The sequence below is a fragment of the Zea mays genome, chromosome 8, assembly GCF_902167145.1.
Source record: "Zea mays cultivar B73 chromosome 8, Zm-B73-REFERENCE-NAM-5.0, whole genome shotgun sequence".
Classification (NCBI taxonomy): domain Eukaryota; kingdom Viridiplantae; phylum Streptophyta; class Magnoliopsida; order Poales; family Poaceae; genus Zea; species Zea mays.
The window spans coordinates 144,145,207-144,165,104 of NC_050103.1; the positions used below are offsets into that span (position 1 = coordinate 144,145,207).

The following is a 19,898-nucleotide window of genomic DNA, read 5'->3' on the forward strand; positions in this document are numbered from 1 at the left end:
CCCCTAAGGTCCCAACACCTTTTTGATCATTACCGAAATCATAACATTTCTATATGATAATTTGAGATTGCTATACCAGACCTGACTACCAAGATTGAAGTCTCCATGCTCGTCATTTCTAGTGCTTGCACAACCTCCTGGTGCCTTATTTACTGACAATTCCCGGGTGTAAGCCAACACTTGCAAATGTCTTTTATTTCATTAAAAACTACGCTTTGTCGACATCGTCTTTTCCAAACATTCGGGACCTTAGTTGCAAGTATGAGAAATGTTGGTTTTGGTTAATAAAAATGAAACATTCATGAACAAATAAGCCATTACTTAATTCAAGCTCCACCCTGAAAGTGTCAATATAAAAGCGAACAACTAGAAGCTCCCACATCAGAAGCTAGAATTGACGCCACAGCATAAGGCATCGCCTCCATGCTATCTGCACATGGCCCCGAAGTGGAATGGCTAATTTGCACAATCTAGGAAGCTCAGCCTTCTCCCTCTCAGTTCCTCCGCAATCGACTTACCAGAATCGTTGCGGCAACTCCAATTCAACCCCCACTCTTTCCCGGTGTCTATACTTAGTGAAAGTCGTCTAGAGGGGGGTGGATAGGCGGAAACTGAAATTTATAAACTTAAAGCACAACTACAAGCCGTTGTTAGCGTTAGAAATAAAACCGAGTCCGAAAGAGAGGGCAAAAACAAATCAACTAAGAAATAAAGCGAGTGACACGGTGTTTTATCGAGGTTCGGTTCTTGCAAACCTAGTCCCCGTTGAGGTGGTCACAAAGACCGGGTCTCTTTCAACCCTTTCCCTCTCTCAAACGGTCACCTAGACCGAGTGAGCTTTCTCCTTAATCAATGGGTCACTTAGACCCCTCACAAGGACCACCACAACTTGATGTCTCTTGCTTTGATTACAAGTGTCTTGAGAATAAGAAATGAGGAAGAATAAAGCGATCCAAGAACAAGAGCTCAAAGAACACAAGCAAAACTCTCTCTCTAGTCACTATTTGTTTGGAGTGGATTTGGGACTTGGAGAGGCTTTGATTCTTTTAAATTGTGTCTTGTATTGATTGCACTAGCTCTTGTATTGAATGAGAAGTCTAAAAAACTTGGATGCTTGAAGTGGTGGTGGTTGGGGGGTATTTATAGCCCCAACCACCAATTCAACCGTTGGGGAGGATGTATGTCGACGAGCGCACCAGACAGTCCGGTGTGCCAGCCACGTCACCCAACCGTTAGGGTTCTGACGGTTTTGACCGTTGGAGCTCTGACATCTTGGGGCACCGGACAGTTCGGTGCCGCACCGGACATGCACTGTTCACTGTCCAGTGCGCCTTCTGGCGCTGCTCTGATTCTGCGCGAACTGTCCGCGCACTGTAGCGCTTTTGCAGGTGTCCGTTGGAGTGGACCATTGCGCTGGAGCCGTTGCTCCACTGGCACACCGGACAGTCCGGTGAATTATAGCGGAGCGGCTCTCTAGAAACCAGAAGGTGGCAAGTTTGAAGGAGTGCGGCCTTGGGCACCGGACACTGTCCGGTGGTGCACCGGACAGCCCGGTGCGCCAGACCAGGGTTCTCTTCGGTTTCTTTTGCTCCTTTCTTTTGAACCCTAACTTGGATCTTTTTATTGGTTTGTGTTGAACCTTTGGCACCTGAGAATTCATAGTCTAGAGCAAACTAGTCAATCCAATTATTTGTGTTGGGCATTTCAACCACCAAAATCATTTAGGAAAAGGTTTGACCCTATTTCCCTTTCACTTAGCTCTTTAAAAAGTCTTCCAGTACCTCCCTCGTGGCAGCCCGTTAGAAGCATGCCTCATAAGAATCTTTGTGGCGACAATCGAAGTATCCTCACTCAATTTTGAAACAAACCACCTTCCAGTTTCGTACTGCTACTACCTCCTAGGTCGTCGTTCTTTCCATTGCTTCGGGTTCTTTCCTATGCTTCGGAGCTACCAAACTCATAGATTTGCGATACAGGGACAGTTGACCGCACGCTGCACAAGAAAGCCTAAAGTGCGGCGATGTCATAATGTGCTCACATCAGAAGCTAGAATTGATGCCACGACATAAGGCATCGCCTCCATGCTATCTGCACATGGCCCCGAAGTGGAATGGCTAATTTGCACAATCTGGGAAGCTCGGCCTTCTCCCTCTCAGTTCCTCCGTAATCGACTTACCAAAAATCGTCGTGGCAACTCCAATTCAACCCCCACTCTTTCCCGGTGTCCATACTTAGCTCTTTGAAAAGTCTTCCAGTACCTCCCGCGTGGCAGCCCGTCAGAAGCATGCCTCATAAGAATCTGTGTGGTGACGATCGAAGGCTCCTCACTCAACTTTGAAACAAACCACCTTCTGGTTTCGTACTGCTACTACCTCCTAGGTCGTCGTTCTTTCCATTGTTTCGGGTTCCTTCCTCTGCTTCGGAGCTGCCAAAGTCCTTCGTATTTACATACACATATTTGCTCTCTGGACCCATCTCCTGGTTCATATTTTCGATTATCCTCTTCAATTTCTTGTTGAAAGCTTCAGTGACGCCATTTTTATATGAAAGACCTTTTTTTATTTGTCTATTCCACTCCATTTAAATCTAATAAAGGAGCCAATACAATGAAATTCCACTAGTATAGAAAAAGAGGAATAGATGCGGATGCACATATACATCAATGGGAGAGAGAAAAACACATAGATTTGCGATATAGGGACAGTCGACCGCACACTGCCCAAGAAAGCCTAAAGTGTGGCGACGTCATAATGCGCTTGGTAAGTTTCGGCCGGGACAAAATATATCCTAAATTTGATTCGTTTAAGACGTGTATGGCTAAACTTTTATAAGTTTGATCGTTAGTATATTAATAACTAAGATAAGGTTATATTAAAAATCATGTTTATATTTGTTTCAAATGAAATTTACAATAACACAACCTTATTGGGTTCTATGGCGTGCATATTTTTACGGTGATATAAATATTTAAAAAGTATTACTCGTTTGAAGTGTCTTTTCTATAATAGTATTAATAGGTTAGACTTCTCTATAATAGTACTTAGAAGTGAGTGACTTCTCTAAAACCGTATTTCACTCTTATTTTTGCCTATTTCTATTTTCTTTTCATAATTTCTATCGCTTAAAAAGATATTTTACCTAGATTTCAACTCCTTTTAACCGAACCCTTTCAACCCCATCACTACATTCAGCTTAGGTTAGGATGGACATTAAAAGTGTTTATATTAAATTTGTTTTACAGATTCCAATTAAAAACACAAAAACATTTTTGTTAAAATTTTAAAATTGAAATAGCTAAAATTTGTAAAAAAAAAACAGGACAACTATTAGAGACCTGTACACAAAAATATGGGTTTCTCTACGAGCAATAGAATCCATATCCGATAGAATATAAAAGTTACGGGTTGAGGAACTGCAACCATAACTCATTGAGCTGTTGCAGGGGTAACCATCCTCCGTTTATATGTATAGGACCTGTTGTGCAATTTTTATTTTTATTTTTAAATTTTTAACAAAATGTTACATGTTTTCAATTAGAATTTGTAAAATAAACATAACATAAACACTTTTAACATCCATCCTAACTTGAGCTGAATGAAGAGTTGGAATCTAATCACTACAGGAAAATGGTTAAAAAACGTGGGTGAAAAATCGTCGAACTTAATGTAATAGGCCGTCGAACTTACCATAAGAACGTGGGTTTACCGACGAATATAGCCGACGGTGATTTTTGGATGAACTTAGAGAAGTAAGTTCGACAGCCCCGACGAACTTAACATTAAGAACGTGGGTACCGTCGAACTTAATATTAAGAACGTGGATACCGTCGAACTAGTATGAGCAATAAAGGTAAAAAGATATCCTTTTAAACGATAGAAAATAAGAAAAGAAGATAGAAATAGTTGAAATAAGGATGAAATTCTGTTTTAGAGAAGCTCACTTGTAAGTATTATTTTAGATAAACCTAATCTATTAATACTATTATAGAGAAGCCAATCCAAACTAGAACTATAATAGCAAATAACTCTATAAAAACACACACATATAAAATAATTGTATTATTATTATTATTTGCCCATCTTCTTCTAACTAAGTCTATAAATACGAAAACTGTCTCTGTTGAACTTTCTATACAACCATCGTATTATTTTATATCAGGGGCATACTAGGCCCGTACAGATTCTACGACTGCATAGGCCCCCCAAAATCATAAGGCCCCAAAATCTACAGCAATATATATGCAACAAATAAAAAATGTTTTGCATAAAATATTGGTCAACGTGACTAAGAATCACAAGAACGTTGAAATCAATCTATTCCTCTCATTTTTGATCAAGTTATTTCTTCCCTTATAAGAAGATTTAATTTAAACAGTATCACGATTATAAAAAATATTTCCTTATTTATCTCTAATGCATTGCAATCATTAGATAAAAAGATCTTAAAATATTGTTGTCACAATCTTAAGGTTGCACGTAAAAGAGACGAACAATCTGATTTGATGCAAGTGACATATTTGATGAGTTGTTTCCTCTAAGATTTTATTCCACAAGAAAGTATGTGCCCTATTGACATTCTAAATTTTTTTGAAGCAACATAATTATTTTTCTAATGCAACTGATGCACCGAACAAAGTTTTTCTAAACTAAAGTTATTATTGAAGTCCCATTTTTATTCTATAACTAGGTGAGTGCCCGTGCGTTGCAACGAAAACATATAATAACACAAAAATTATGTATAAATGTGTGTTATATTGATACGAGAAAAGATAGTGAAGATAAGCTAGCAGAAATTTGCATCCAATGTTATTGAGAAGTGTCTTACTTTTGGTTCTCATGAGCAACGATAAATTCTGATCAATGAAATGCTTGGTAGTTGGCACAACTGATGAGAACGAACAATTACATGTTTGTTTTCAACAATGATTCTCAGCTCACCTTTTTCTTTTAAAATCAGTAGTTGGCACAACCACTCTATAGCACAACTCAAAGCACAGAAGCAGACGCCTAAGAAACACAACACCCGCCGGTACCAGCGCAGTGTGTTGCCGACCGGTGACACAATGACACAAGACATTATGGTGTCGGCTACCACCTCCTTGGACATCTTCAGGAACGGGTCCATGTTGTGGTGGTACCAGCCATTTTGCCTCACTCCTATGGATGTTACTCTCCAGGGCAGGTGAGTTCATCTTTAACTCACAGCTTGCTGCTCATCGTCGGACCAGTAGCCATCACGTCGCGCATGGCTAGGCCCTCATACTCCTCATCTGACTTGGTCGAGTGTTCGTCCATAGAGCCGACATCGATCTGCAAGTACCCTGTGACGCGGAAGAACATTAGCTTTGCAGTGTTAAGAGGTGCTGAGAAGATAAGGAAAACAAAAAACCAAATTGTTGAACACTGACATAAATCGCCCATACCTCGTGCATGTGCAGCATGTCTCTTTTTTCATCGGAGGTCTTCATCAGTTTCAGCATCACGAAGATCGTCAACTTAAAATATATATATAGATATATGAAGGCACCAGAGTCCACCTGCCATGAGAACCAGACTTGAAGAGGCTAAATTTAAAGATGCACGAGTTAAAGGCAAGAAGAGTACTGATATCATTGGTGAAGTGGTTACACTACCTATGCTTGCCAACCAACTTTCCTATCAAGCTAGTGTGTTGCCTTCTGCAGTATCACATACAGTTTTCAGCATAAGAGTTGGTTCAAATGACTTGTTTAAAACGTGCACTGCAGGCCTTTTTTGGGCAAAATGTTTCCCTCAAAATAAATGCACAAATATAAAAGCAGTGACAATCCGGGAGGAAACACAGCTTATTCACTAGCCCTGCTTTGGCGACAGAGATCTGGTGGGGTAAGTTTGTTGCCCTTGCTTCAAACAGGAAGCATGCCGAGTTGAGCTTCTTTCTTGGCCCTGAGATCAATGTTGCCTGTCTGTACAAACTACAGAGTGGTTAAAAACATAGTTCCTCACTGAATAAACCAAAATTGTTGATGGAATGGAAGTCCAAATGATCAAACATACAATAGAAATAGGTAATTCTGAAAGTTGGGGAGGAGAAACCCAAACAATTTCTCCTTATTTCAAGACATAAGATGATTTGTAATTTTTTAACACAAACGACATTAAGCTTAATGTTGTATTGGAGACCATATCTAGAATTTCATACAAGTAATATATTTATATTATGAAAGTGCTGATCTTGCAACTGCTTACACATTGAATCAAATGAAAGAATCAGCAAATATATGGAGAAGTACATGGATTAATGGCGTTCTCTGCATGACAGCACCATCAGGCCCACCATAGAACTGTAGCTTTGCTTCTTTCCAAGCAGAAATGGGCTCTTCGTTGCCAATAACTTGAATGTTTCTCTGCAACTGCATAGCAAATGATAATTAGTAAGAACATAAAATGCTTCCAAGAAGAAACAAAGTAATTTATTCCACCCACCTTTCTCAAGATTAAAACAAAATCTGATGCAGTGAGCATGCCTGTTATGGTTCCCTGACGGTCATCCCAAAAAGGAACCAGAGCAAGACCCTATGAGACACAAAAGGTTCGAAGCTATTCTTAAATTATTAAACTGATGCCACGTATGAAGTGCAGATGAAAGAAGTGCCTGCTTCTAGGAGCGATTTTGTTGTGTTTTTAAACCGCAAAACATAATAGGAAAACAAATTAAACTGCTACTTAAAAAGGCAAACAATTGCTAGCACAACTTTAAAAATTCTTCAAAATGAAAGTAAAAACAGAGCAAAGTTGAAATGAGAGCAAACAAGCACCATAGAGGGAAAGTGAACTATTTGAAGCAACTCTAGCAAGCACAGTAACATACATACCACATCATGCATTATTTTAAATGCTTGTTTAACAGGAAGCTGAGTGTCCAAAACTGTTAACTGAAATGTTCATATGAAATCCGATTATACACATAGTCTAAAGAGAAGTGCTGGCTTGCAAGAAATAAACCTAACCTTGCTAGAAAGGGGAACAACGTCATATATGGTATTGTGTAATAATATTCCAGAGACCACATGGCGGATAACTGCTATTTGCATGCTTGGGTTCTGAGATGATGGCTCCAGGGGCATCTTTGTTTATTTAAGGCCACAGTAAATAACAGACCATTAGTTATCAGGAATATGGAGAACAAGAAAATATAATGTTAAACTTCTAAGACATACTGTTTTCAAAATGGTACCCTTATCCATATTAGTTCCTCTGATAGAAGGCTCTGGCTGCACAACGGGTAGTACATTGTTTTCCACAAGCACTTCATTGCTGATCAGTCCATATTCATCACGTACAAAGGGTTTTGTCTCATCACACCTCCAGACACCATCAACCAAAAACCGGTACTAAATTGCACAAAAATGCCATATAAATGTATGTGGCATAGAAAATGTCACAGGAGAAACATAATATCTTATGCAAATAGCTGGGCAGTGGCCATTTGTACAGCAAATATGCACTACTATAGTATCATGTTCAAATAGCTTGCTAACCATTGAACTGAATCAAACCATCACATGTGAACATCATGATTTACAGAACTCGCAATAACAAGGGTGTGAATTTGGTACCTGTGCGCAATGTTATGTCCAAGAATTACATTGATAGATGAAAAAGCGACACATCAAATACAAAAATCCATCATGAATATGTCAAATATATCATGTTTCGATCAATTGCTGGAATTGAAAAACATATTGAAGTTCAAAATAGTTGTCTGGTATATGCAAAAGTAGTTCCATGTAAAGCCAACAGTTAAGGGGCATTCAAGATTCATTTAGTCTAACTGCAAGTACTAATTGCTGGGGAAGAAGAGGTGCAATAAAAACTCCATGTACAGAAACCTGAGAGACAGAAGTGTGGTTGTATTTAATCATCACTCACTTTACAATGGCGTTAAATGGCTGCTTTCTGATGCAACAACTGCAATGGCATTCTACCTTACAGGCATTATGTAACGGCCAAAACATCTTATCGAAAACGAAAGAGACAGTGGGATGTCTTTACAGGCATAAAGATTCATGATGCCTTTATGGGGGTGATCTCGCAAATCAAATTGCGAAGAATCCCGAGCTCGGTTACTTATTTTAGGAATAAAAGCATTAACAAACACAATTAATTTAGGAATAAAAGGATTAACTAAAAATGCAGTCATTTGCTCCTGGTATTTTCTCTGTTCAGTAGATGGACAGGGGCTCACCATTCCACTCCTTGAGGCACTTGCGCAGCGATGTCTTCCTAAAATGAGCGCTTGAAGTACTCGTGATAATCATCCTACATACCAGCTCCACATGAAGTAGCATCTCCAGTACGATGAACAAGATATAGAAATTTTAGGCAATAACTACATCAAGAAACTGAAGGCAAAAAACACAGGACTATGACCGCGAACTGAAAGCGAGCAGCTCAAAAAACACGGTATTCCACCAGTGACCCAGTCATCACACGCTGAAAGTTCCACAGGTGTGGTTTCACATGTCTACATCCCAGCTATTGACTTCAATGAGTGGTATCAAATTTGGTTTAAAGGAGAGACTAGACCAGTGGAAAGCCAGACTGGAGGAGTTCTCTTCTCAATGAAACATCTGGCGCTCTGGTAGGTTGTCGAGTTCCACAAACGTGCGGGAATCACTACAATGTCCTAGTGCCATATCAGGGAGAAGTTGACTGCTTCTTGCGGAAATTACAGAAGCACATGCACTGCAGAACCATTCCATCGAACTGACACTATGACACCCGCTGACTACCAATCCAATTTGATGTCACTTGCAGGCTTGCAGCGCACCGCGTACCATGATAACAATCCAGATAAGGGGCTCACCGTGCTGATGGGGTGACGAGTTGAGGCGCTGCCTGCGTTCTGGCCCTTCCAGGAGGTTGATGTTGACAACAACATTTTCTTAAACACCTTCGGCCCGCCCGCCCTTCCGCAGGAACAACACAACAAACAGGCCACATACTGTAAATAACGCCCCCACAGAGAAGCAGTAGATAATGCAGAGCAAAATAAAAAACATGAGCTCTGTTTGTGTTCCTCTTCAAGCGAGAGGCCCTAACGTCAAGCATCGGAGGCCCTAACGTCAAGCGTGACAGCGACGACGTCCTCCAGCATCCTCGCGATCCTCGTCGAGTGGGAGGAGGAGAATGGATTTGTTGTGGGAGAGGGAGCGAGGCGGCTGCGGATAGGGGATGACTACACCGCGCGACGTGGATGGGCGGGTGGGTGACGCTGCCAGGCAGGGCAGGCGTAAAGGTTTAGGGAGAACACAAAAGCGAATGAATCAAGAACGCGGGAGAGCACAAAGCGAATGAAGTAACCTCAGGAATCCATATCCTGGATTGTCGCGCCTTCGCCCACTGCCGACCACCAGCAGTTCCCTCCCCTCCTCTACCTCCCTCCCCCTGCTGGATCTAGCCTTGGGCTCCACCCACGAATCCAAACCCTAGCCCCGCAGTTGTCTCGGTGGAACCAGGCCATCGCGGGGGAGGGAGCGGTGGATCCGGTGTGCGGGCATGTGGGAGCGATGGATCCGGTGTGCGAGCGGTGGATTCGGTGGAACCAGAACTCGATGGTGCTCGTTCCACCTCCACTGTGCCCGTTGTGCCCGCGGTGGAGCACCTATTTCACGTCGCCCTCGACGCGCATGCGTCGCTGGTTCCACCACTCGGACTCGACGACCATGGGGGAGGGGCGTGGCGGTGGCGGTGGCCGCGGAGTTGGTGAGGCGGGCGTGGAGGTAGACAGTCTTGTCCCTGGCGTGGGTGAGGAGCGCGGTGGTGGAGGAGCGGATTGCGGATCTGCCGCAGTGGGGAGGCGATTGACAGCGGCTCTGGTGTGGTGGGAGCGCGGTGGGGGAGGAGCGGATTGCGGATCTGCCGCGGTGGGGAGGCGATTGAGAGCGGCTGTGGCGTGGTGGGAGCGCATCCGTGCGATGAGGAGCGGAGGGACAGGATTGTGCGGCAGAACATGGTGCACTATTGTGAACGTCTACGTTGAAGGTTTATAGAGTAGTAGAGATGACAAAAAACTTATGCATTGCGTGTAATACCAACTATATATCGGTAAAATTACTGGAGAAGTTCGAATGTGAAAATTTCATTGAAGATTTTATTTTAAAGAACACTAAAAGAATAATGCTTTTTAAAATGAAGATTATATAATATTTAGTCATCGTTATTTTATGTGCACATATATACATAGCATTACTTAATATATTTTTTGCTATATTTTGTACGGAGCCTCCCAAAATGCGAGGACCTGTTATATATATATATCTCTACTACTCCTTAAGAGGGTAAGGAGGGCGTCCACACCCTCACCGCGGCTCCGCCCTCCCCACCCCGTTGATCTCGCTGCCACCGCGCACGCCCCCGTCTTCGTCTCCCCCGCGCTAATCTCGCCGCGGCAGTGCGTCCTCCGCCCCACCTTCTCGAAAATGTCGTCGCCCCCATAACCGCGCGGGCCGGCACCGCGGCGCGCAGATCTCGCTCCGGCTCCTCGCTGGCACAAACCACACGCGCACCCTCGACCCATGGCATCCCCAAATCCCGCCCAGGTTCCTCTCCCTTCCCATTCGCGGACGATGTCGTCGCGCGTCGACATTCGCGTCCCCAAATCCCCGGTTTCTCTTCCTTCCTGTTCGCGGACGGCGCTTCCGCGCGTCGACGTTCGTGTCCCAAATCCCGCCCCGGTTCGGCGCTTCCCCACATCGAGGCGCCACACCATCGCCGCCGGTCCCGATAGCGTCGACAGCGCGTGGCCCCATCGTTCGCGAACCAACCTGGCCAAGGGTGCCCTGCTGCTGACGGACAAGGACCTGGAGTCGGAGGAGAGCCTGTGGAGTCTGTACGAGCGGTGGCGCAGCGTGCACACCGTGTCGCGGGACCTCACGGAGAAGCAGAGCAGGTTCGATGCGTTCAAGGTGAACTCTAGGCACATCGGCGAGTTCAACAAGAGGAAAGACATTCCTACAAGCTCGGCCTCAACAAGTTCGTGGACCTAACGCAGGAGGAGTTTGTCAGCAAGTACACGGGCGCCAAGGTCGTCGACCCCGACTCTGAGGCTGCCGCTGCCAGGCTCGCCAGCGACGTGTGCGTGTCGTCCAGCGACGAGTCGCCGCCGCAACTGGCCGCCTCTGCCGTGAATACCATCGTCACCGCCTTGAAGGACCACTGAGTCGTCACCGCCGTGAACGTCGTTAATTTATTCTGTATTGCAGACTGGAGAGACACGAAGCCGTCACCGCCGTGAAGGACCAGGGGCAGTGCGCCAGCTGCTGGGCCTGGGCGCGGTATCATTTCCTTGCTTGTTTTACAAGATCCATTTTGATGGTGGCCATGTAGTCTTAGCTGAGTGACGACTTGTTTTTCATAGATCTGATCTGAGTTTGTCATGATGTCGTGCGGCGATCTGTTTGTCTGAGTTCGGAGACAGGTTAGTATTCTATCAGATCCAATGGTTCATTGGTTTTGTCACTTGGACATGGATTCGGTGGTTTCAGGCTCAATTGTTCGTCTCCTGTTGTGGTACGATCAGAAACAGATACTGCAGCCGTTGCCTGCATACCAGGTGAATTGTGTGGAGACCTTCGGTCCATTCTTATGTTAACTGTTGATCACGCTTGTGGCCTTCTGGTTGTTTGTCCTTCTTAAACTTCAGATGCAAGGAGGGACACTAGCCGTATGTTTGAGAGACACTAGCCGTGCAGCACAATCAGATGCAAGGAGGGACACTAGCCGTCCTTCTTAAACTTCAGATGCTGATCTCAATTTTTTCACAAAGACACTAGCCGTGCAGCACAATCTTACGGTGTCTAGAGCATGAAAGCTCCATTTTTTCACAGCATGTGCTTTGATTTTATGGAGGAGGCGTATGTTTTTACCACTTACTCATGAAGGCTCCAATTTTCATTAGTGCATACCCTTGTTTTGCAGTTTTCATGGGTGGTACATGCATTTTCTTCCACTAAATATCTTGAAGCTATACATTGTTGTATAGCTTCCCATTGAGACTGCCTTTTTATTTGAATGTAACAGGGACCCTTTTGTAATCACCTTGTTCTTTGCCTTGTCCTTTGAATGGGTAAAGCTAGATCTGTCAATAGAATACACAGCCTGTTTGAGAGAGCTCTAGCTGATGATAAGTTGCAAAAGTCTGTCATGTTGTGGATTTATCCTTGCTTATTGTTTAATTACTAATCACTATATTTTCATTTTAGGTAGCACAGGAACACCAGTTGGAAACAAAAATGGAGAAAGCAGCTCAGAATGAAGCTCTGTTTTGTTTTTTTCACAGCAACCAAGTGCAACTAGATTAATTAATCTCACACATGAGATAAAGCTTAAGAAACATGGTCTTTTGCCTTCGCACAATCATTTTAGTGGATCAAAGATATGTGATGATCAAACCAAATCAACTCCAAATTCAGATATGGGTTCTTTGGATTATGACCTTACCAACAAAAGCTAGACTACAAAAGTTTGTTCTAACTCCTAAACGTTATGTTCTTTTATGACTCCTGAAAGTACAGAGTGACATATACTATGTGCAGATTTTTGTCGTTTCTTACTCTCTGCTTGCACTTCATATAAACAAATTAATGGTTGTAGTTCTTGTGTTTCAACTTACTGCAATGTTATATTTGAAAAAAAGATATTATTATATTCCTTTCCCTGCAGTATTCCATGATAACCTCTATTTCTTCATTAGGCACCACATTTTTTTGGCCATAATGCTAATTATTTTTTCTAAAACTCAATGTTGGATATTTACACCAGCATTTTCATGCTTAAAAATGGCATTCAAACAGCCTATAAATCCAATACCACGCCTAAAATGAATAGTAAAACTATAACTATAAGAGGTTTCATTGTGCAGATGTCCCACTCCTTTCGTCCCGTCGAGGGTGTCGAACAATGAACGTGTTCGATTGTTGGTCGTCTTTGCTGCTGTGCAGCTCGGAGTTGTATGGGCTGCACAGATCGATGGATTCCTGGTAGGATCGGATCTTAAGGACCTCTATCTATTTTGTTCATCTGACAAATAAAAACAAGTTCAGACAGTTCCTAAATCACTGAAGGAGCCGCATCAAATAGAGCTTGACTATATAAAAATGTTGAAAAGTTATAAAACAATTTCAAATTTTCTTCTAAATAATAAATAGCTCTCCCTCTATAAAAAGAATTTAGAACTGACATTAGCTTCGGTTTGTGCCAAAATTGAAACCGAATAAGCCGTCAAGGTATTGTGGCTTTGGATCTAGCCCTTAAGCATGGTCTCTTAGAACTGACATTAGCATCTAATCTCAGGATACACGTACTCAGTAATCTATATTTTATAATAATAATTTGTACATGCACTTACTAGATGTTGAATTATATCCTCAGCATGCATAACATCTTGTGAGAACTGAGATCCTGTCATAGTTGCTGTTTGGGAAGCCAATATCTCAATGGGATCTTGAGTAGTAGCATCCTCAGTTACTTTGAAACTGCGGAATGATTTTCTCCTGTCCATTAACAGTTTTTCAAATTTTCTCCATTCCAATTTATCATAGAAGGCACTGTATATGATAGCGTACAGTTTAGAAATCAAATGTTGCCGCCATAATAGGTACCACATGTTGTCACTGGTTGTATGATAATTACTTGATCTTACTGACCCTGCTTGTTCTTCAGGCTGGTAAGCAAGCACCACCAGAGAAGTTTGTGATCCCAGCTAAAATCAAGCTGACACTGGAGCCATGGACGTCGAGCTTAAGAGGGAGGTCATCAAGAAGGCATACGAGATGGACCTTGCCCAGTTGTACAACCAGTGACACTACCGCTACAGTTTCTCAAGGATAGGGGTGTTGCTTAGCTTGTAGCAACCGATAACAACATTTATTTTTGTACTTCGAACTATGTTTGAAAGCTTGTCTTTCTTTTCAGACTGTGGTTGACTGGTAAATCAATTGCAGAAAAAAGCTGAAGATTACAGAAATAGTTTGCAAAAAGAAGCACAAGCAAAAGCTCAAGCATTACACTTTGAAGATGAATTAGCTAGAAAAAGAATGTCGGTATTGAAAAGTCGCTTTTTATATCTTCTTTTAGCTACTTCCTATAATGTTTATAATGTTGTTGCGCTGCTATGAAGCTAGCACACAATTTAACCAAGCATATCCATTTTGGCACACAGATCATGCTCCACAGAGGCGATAGGATGCTGAACTCGTGAAGATAAAAGAGGCATCTTCCCTTAGGAAAGAAGCTAGGCGTGCAACACCCGACATCTAACTATTCTTTCAATATATACTGAGTACTGACTCGTACAATATAGCTTTTTTACTGTCTTTTTGCACACACTTGTTACCTTTTTCATATCACTTACAACCATATTGAATCCTTGATATAAATCTGTATCTTATTATATCTTGACCTGGCCCATGTGCTATTATTTTGTCAGTTATCTTAACTGTTGCACAACTATGTGTTTTTCGATTCCACATGTATTTACCATTTCTTTTACTTTGCAGTTGTATGTATAGTTAGGACAATCTGGTGACTATATTTATTGGTTCAGGATTGGATCTCTAGCCTCACAAGATCGGCGACTTGTATGATAAATTCACTTACAGTTAAGTTACCTTTGGTCAACTGGATTCTGGGGCATGCACTTGTAGCTACTGGCAACTTTTAGACCATTTTTGTAATCTTTTCAATTGAAATTCGTGGCTATTTGAGAGCTTCTCTGCGTTTCACTGATATCTTCCTTATCACCGGTGTTGACGCGTGGTAGTGGAAAAGACACCTAAACAATTCATTTTTGTTTGGTTGGCAATGGGAGATCACACCTAAACAATTCATAGCATTAAGGAATGCATTCGACCCTTACCAACATAGAGCTGACTAACTTGCGAAAGTTAGCGAGGAACCTTCCATGACATTTTGCTCTAGGTATTGCTTTTGACAGTGTCAATATTACTTTTGACTATAATAGATTTTACTTGTTGTGTTCCAGAATAATGTGTATAATCTTGCATAAAGTCAGGCCCTGTGTTTCTTAAGAGCAAAGGACTGAGTTGTGTTGCTACTTTGAACATGAAAATAAAATGTGGTTGTGCACTATGTATTGCATATCTAGAATTATGTATGAATCATCTACCTCCTGATTAGATAAGCGTTCTCAATTTTTTAAAATATTTACCAGATATTCTATTCTATGCTACTCTTGTAATTTGTTTCATTCAACTATATAGGGAGTACCCAGAGTAAGGAGCACTCTGCCAGTTTAGATGCATGGAGGGGTGTTGATGCCTTTGCGACATCAAGCAAGTTTGGTAAACAAACTTTCAGTCTAGCAGATTACAGAGAGCACTGAGAGAACCTGTTTTATCGGTACGACATTGTTTACTCACTATAACTTCTCACACAGAAAACGACATAGTGATCTATCCATCTGAGTCAGGCTATTTATTTGACAACTGATACAAATTGATGTAGCAACAAAGTTTTCCAGTTTTAAAAATATTTTTGTATGATTGGAATTGGAGGGTTCAAATGATGAAGGGATTTTAGAAATCTATAATATGTATGCCTTTTCTTTAGTCTCCCTGCGGAATGAGGGGCTCAACTTGGTTAAGAGCAGGTTAGCTAAATGCTCTATGAGAGACGGAGTTCTCCACAACTTTCTTTGGGGCTCTATGCAACAGCCACTCATCAACTGTAGTAGGAGGAGGGCATTTATACATAAGTTATTGTAGTAATATGTTTCCGTTGCAACGCACGGGCACTCACCTAGTATATATATATATACTAGCTGAATGCCCGTGCGTTGCAACGGGAATATATAATACCAGTACACTACGATAACTTATATACAAAATGTGTGTTATACCGTTATAAGAAAATGTTTCATAATCAATTTATGATTCTGGCCATACATAAATTTTGTTATTTATAATCTATTTGTTTCACCACTATATTGCAACCATCAGTATCATGCAGACTTCGATATATGTCACGATTTGCATGGTCTCATCATTGGAGAGCACGTTTCACACATACCGGAAGAAATTCCCTTTACATCGTTAGTCATCAGACACGTACCACCGTACACTTTTGCTTAAACAAAAAGGCAAGTGTGTGTTTACGAAGAGAATTAAAGGCAAGCCAGCACAAAAGCTACCCCAACGGTGGCGAGGATGACGAACTGGTCATTGTTGTCGGTCCTCCTCTGCGTCACCTCTGGCGCCAAGATGACGCCACAGTCCTCGATATAGTTGTCGTCGAACGCGCGCGACATACCGAGTACTGATGACTCTTGGCTGGGCTGTAAAACGAGTGCTCCCGGGGCTCATCAGCAAGGTAGTACCCCTGGCTGTTGCACCACCGGATGCGCTACTCCTCTACATACATCGTGTTCAAGGACACTCATACAACGTAAGCAACGACCATCGTCTCAGCGCACAAGAATTCATGGCCAGTCAGTAGCGACTTACGTGGCAGGTTGGGCTTCAGGTGGACGATGAGCTGGACGACGTGATGGCGTCGTCGTCGAATGCGGTGCCAACAACCCGAGAGTCGTCGACGTTGGCGACGACCATGAGGTCCCCCTGCTTGACGATGGACAGCGCGGAGCAGCCGCTCTGCACCGCGTCCAAGCGGCGGCTGCGCCGGAGCTTGTCGTACATAGCGGCACATGCGGCCACGTAGGACTGTTTCTAGAGGTCGAACTGATAGTCGCCAAGTTTTTCTTGTCGTCGATGAGCGACCCCAACACGAGTGCCTCCTGTTAATGGTGTTTGTTCGGGGTTTTCAAGTAAGAAACATGAATTCATGTTTGGCGTTGGTTTATAAAAATGACTCACAAGTCAGATCTATGGAAAAAATATTACGAAGAATAAATATCACGCATGCAAAAAAGAAATTTAAGTTGAAAACATTATTCAAACAAAAGAAATTGCATGCAAGGCTCTTCTTTAAATACTACTCCCTCCATCCAAAAATATAATTGAAGAATCTCGGTGATACTTATCTACTACACGCATTGTGCAAGGGTAGCAGGTGGACTTGGGGAGAGATATAGTAGATGTATTTTCTGTTATAAATGTAAACATAAACACATATGTGGTGTAGTGGTAGCTACTGCTATTATTTGTTTGAGAGGTTTTGGGTTCGAATCCCCTTGAGACCATGTTTATTTTTTTAATTTTAGCTAGGCGTCGGCTGTACGGGGGAATGAGAATGAGCTTTACAGGGAGGGGAATCGGAACGCGGGGAGGAGGGAATCGGAAAGGCACACAACATAGGAATGGATGCGCAATGGGGTAGCGACTACTATTACAGTCTTAATAAGTAGTATATATATATATATATATATATATATATATATATATATATATATATATATATATATATATATATATATATATATATATATATATATATATATATATATATATATATATATATATATATATATATATATATATATATATATATATACGTTGGTTTTTAAGGTGATCTGGATATTTGAGAATCGTGATTTAAACATATCTCTCTATTCCTGGATAAATCAAGAGGGTGTTTGAATGCAATAGAACTAGTAGTTAGTGACTAAAATTAGTTGAGACATTCAAACACCCTAGCTAATAGTTCAGCTATTAGTTTTTTTGTAAATTAGTTAATAGTTAGATAGCTATTTGTTAGCTAGCTAATTTCACTAATAATTTTTAGTCAACTAACGATTATTTCTAGTGTATTCAAACACCCGGGAATCTTAATCCAAATAAAAACAGACGATATTATTAATATTCTTTGGTCTAATATTTAGACAGACTATTATTAGGTAGGATCAGCCAGTCGTGCTGCAGCAAAGTATTGAGTCGAATTGTTTGAAATATCAGCTTAGTTTTGCAAGATTCCAAGGTCCAGGTACATCACGTATCACTTAGTTTTGCCTGACGGCTGATGGTCTTCATACATTATTAGAAGGAAACAAGCGCGCAACAGAAAATCAACTAGAGGCCGTCAGGGACACATATTTACATTATTAGACTGGTCCAACGGAAGTTTAAAAAGCAAAATACAACTCGGGCTTGACACCTGATCGGATGGCTTTGAGTTAGCACGTACTACTTCTACTTGATCTGATCGGATGGCTTTGAGTTAGCACGTACTACTTCTACTTATTGAAGGACTCGAGAAAGAAGCGGTTGGGGTCTCCTTTTCTGCTCAAGGTCCTCAAAATAAATAAGTTGCTTTGATTCATCCAACAGATATACTGAATGACCAAATGTCAAAGCTAGAATGACGAAGCGATGAACGCAATAGACACAACAAGGTCTGGCAACAAACCAGATCAAGGGTAGAAACACAACTTTATCCTTAGTGTTTGTATTAAAACATATGTATAGATATTAAGAGCACAATTGCAATTTCGTCTGGGTTGCGTCCCCTGCTATAAATAGATGAACATTACCCACATACTGTTCACGTGATCATTGAGGAAAGTAATTAGAGAAAGCCCAAAGTGCAATCTCAATTATTCATTCTCCGAAGGTTACTCTTGTATTTCCCTTCGCGTGAAGCCGAAGGTACAAATGTAATCATTTATTCTTGTATTGCTCAAAGTATGGTCTTATCAACATATATATAAATAAAAGAAAGGAATAGTTAATCTCTTATCATTTTCTCATCATTTTAACATGAATACCTTCGTCATATTATAAACCTTCACTTACAAACAACCTTCAGCGAAGGATTGATTGAAGGTGAAGTTACATATTCACTATCATTTTCGTCTAAGAACTATTATCTTCAAGAGAAGATAATGCTTCGAAGGACGAATGTCCTTAATGTTCAATATTGTGTTGCCTTATTTTTGAATCACAGCAATTGAAAACAAGTAACCAACATTGGCGCTCACCTCCGGTGAACTCACTTCCACAACAATGACCACGATCAGCCATCGAGCTTCGTCACTAGCAATGACGAAGCTCATACTCTCTATCACAGGCGGTTCAAGCTTCGAGCCAGCCAACAAGAAGCAAAAAAGGAAGCCCAGCGAAGTGTGCAACATGTTGGAATGCAGGGACCCTATGTCAAATCCAAATGGTCTCATGTTCCAATCACTTTCTCTCAAGAGGACCTTTAACTCAAAGACTACCCACACAATGATGCCATGGTTATATCTTGTGTCATAAAAGGATTCTTGGTCCACAATGTTCTAGTGGATACATGCAGTGCATCGAATATCATCTTTGCCAAAGCTTTCAGACACATGCAAAAGCAAGAAGATAAGATACATGATACAACACATCCTCTATGTGGCTTCAGAGAGAAACAAATAGCAGCACTTGGCAAGATAACAATGCCAATCACCTTTGGTTACATACACAACACAAGAACTGAGCAAGTTGTATTTGACATAGTGGACATGGAATACCCTTACAATGCAATCATTGGAAGGGGAACATTGAATGCCTTTGAAGCTGTGTTACACCCAGCATACTTGTGCATGGAAATACCATCAAATCAGGGTCCAATCTCTGTACATGGAAGTCAAGAGGCTGCAAGAAGAGCCGAAGGAAACTGGATAGACTCCAAGGCTATTCACAATATAGACGAAGTTGAAGCTCACGAGCAACAGAAGCACATAAGGGATAAGGCAGCTTCGGCAGATCAGCCAAAATCCATACTCTTATGTGAAGATATAGCTGATCAGAAGGTGTTGTTTGGATCTCAGTTGATCAAAGAGCAAAAAAAGAATCTAACAAAGTTCTTGTTCCACAACAAAGATGTATTTGCTTGGTCAGCCAATGACCTATGTGGTGTCAACAGAAACATCATTGAACATTCTCTTAATGTAGATCCTACCATCAGGCCAAGGAA

At 41.7% G+C, this 19,898-nt stretch overlaps 2 protein-coding genes across 51 annotated transcripts; one reads left to right on the plus strand and one right to left on the minus strand.

Moving 5' to 3' along the window:
- Positions 1-4,798: 4,798 nt before the first annotated feature.
- Positions 4,799-9,972, minus strand: LOC100382044 (sucrose nonfermenting 4-like protein). Of its 48 annotated transcripts, none has more exons than XR_004852107.1 (11): positions 9,345-9,930; positions 8,848-9,255; positions 8,227-8,300; positions 7,199-7,372; positions 6,989-7,105; positions 6,854-6,913; positions 6,465-6,554; positions 6,272-6,391; positions 5,633-5,944; positions 5,423-5,536; positions 4,799-5,320 (listed from the first exon to the last, which is right to left on the minus strand). XR_004852107.1 is itself a non-coding variant. In XM_035961835.1 (10 exons), exons 4-8 carry the CDS (start codon positions 7,291-7,293, stop codon positions 5,885-5,887), a joined length of 465 nt encoding a protein of 154 aa, XP_035817728.1. In that variant the 5' UTR covers positions 7,294-7,372; positions 8,227-8,300; positions 8,848-9,255; positions 9,345-9,908; the 3' UTR covers positions 4,799-5,320; positions 5,423-5,536; positions 5,633-5,884. The 48 variants fall into 48 exon arrangements, 16 of the variants coding, with proteins under 16 accessions (XP_035817728.1, XP_035817727.1, XP_035817725.1 ...); XR_004852123.1 differs by having other exon boundaries at positions 5,633-5,953; positions 7,216-7,372; positions 9,345-9,903; XR_004852121.1 differs by having other exon boundaries at positions 7,216-7,372; positions 9,345-9,864.
- A 513-nt stretch (positions 9,973-10,485) lies between these two features.
- On the plus strand, positions 10,486-15,473 carry LOC103636041 (uncharacterized). Of its 3 annotated transcripts, XR_002264715.1 has the most exons (6): positions 10,857-10,948; positions 11,035-11,317; positions 11,401-12,328; positions 12,904-13,021; positions 13,704-14,079; positions 14,203-15,473. XR_002264715.1 is itself a non-coding variant. In XM_008658400.2 (4 exons), the coding sequence occupies exons 1-2, from the start codon at positions 10,559-10,561 to the stop codon at positions 11,200-11,202; spliced, it is 558 nt and encodes a 185-aa protein (XP_008656622.1). In that variant the 5' UTR covers positions 10,486-10,558; the 3' UTR covers positions 11,203-13,021; positions 13,704-14,079; positions 14,203-15,473. The 3 variants fall into 3 exon arrangements, 1 of the variants encoding a protein (XP_008656622.1); XR_002264714.1 differs by having other exon boundaries at positions 11,035-12,328; XM_008658400.2 differs by having other exon boundaries at positions 10,486-10,948; positions 11,035-13,021.
- Positions 15,474-19,898: the final 4,425 nt, after the last annotated feature.

Bases quoted from the DNA above. Each gene is read 5' to 3' on its own strand.
- LOC100382044 (XM_008656966.3), bottom strand. From the start codon at position 8,922: ATGTTGTTGTCAACATCAACCTCCTGGAAGGGCCAGAACGCAGGCAGC. The intron at 7,373-8,847 runs GTGAGCCCCTTA...TGTGCAATTTAG, and splicing joins CTCGTCACCCCATCAGCACG to TACCGGTTTTTGGTTGATGG. The intron at 5,941-6,271 runs GTACTTCTCCAT...TTGTACAGACAG, and splicing joins AGAGAACGCCATTAATCCAT to GCAACATTGATCTCAGGGCC.
- LOC103636041 (XM_008658400.2), top strand. From the start codon at position 10,559: ATGGCATCCCCAAATCCCGCCCAGGTTCCTCTCCCTTCCCATTCGCGG. The intron at 10,949-11,034 runs GTGAACTCTAGG...GACCTAACGCAG, and splicing joins GCAGGTTCGATGCGTTCAAG to GAGGAGTTTGTCAGCAAGTA.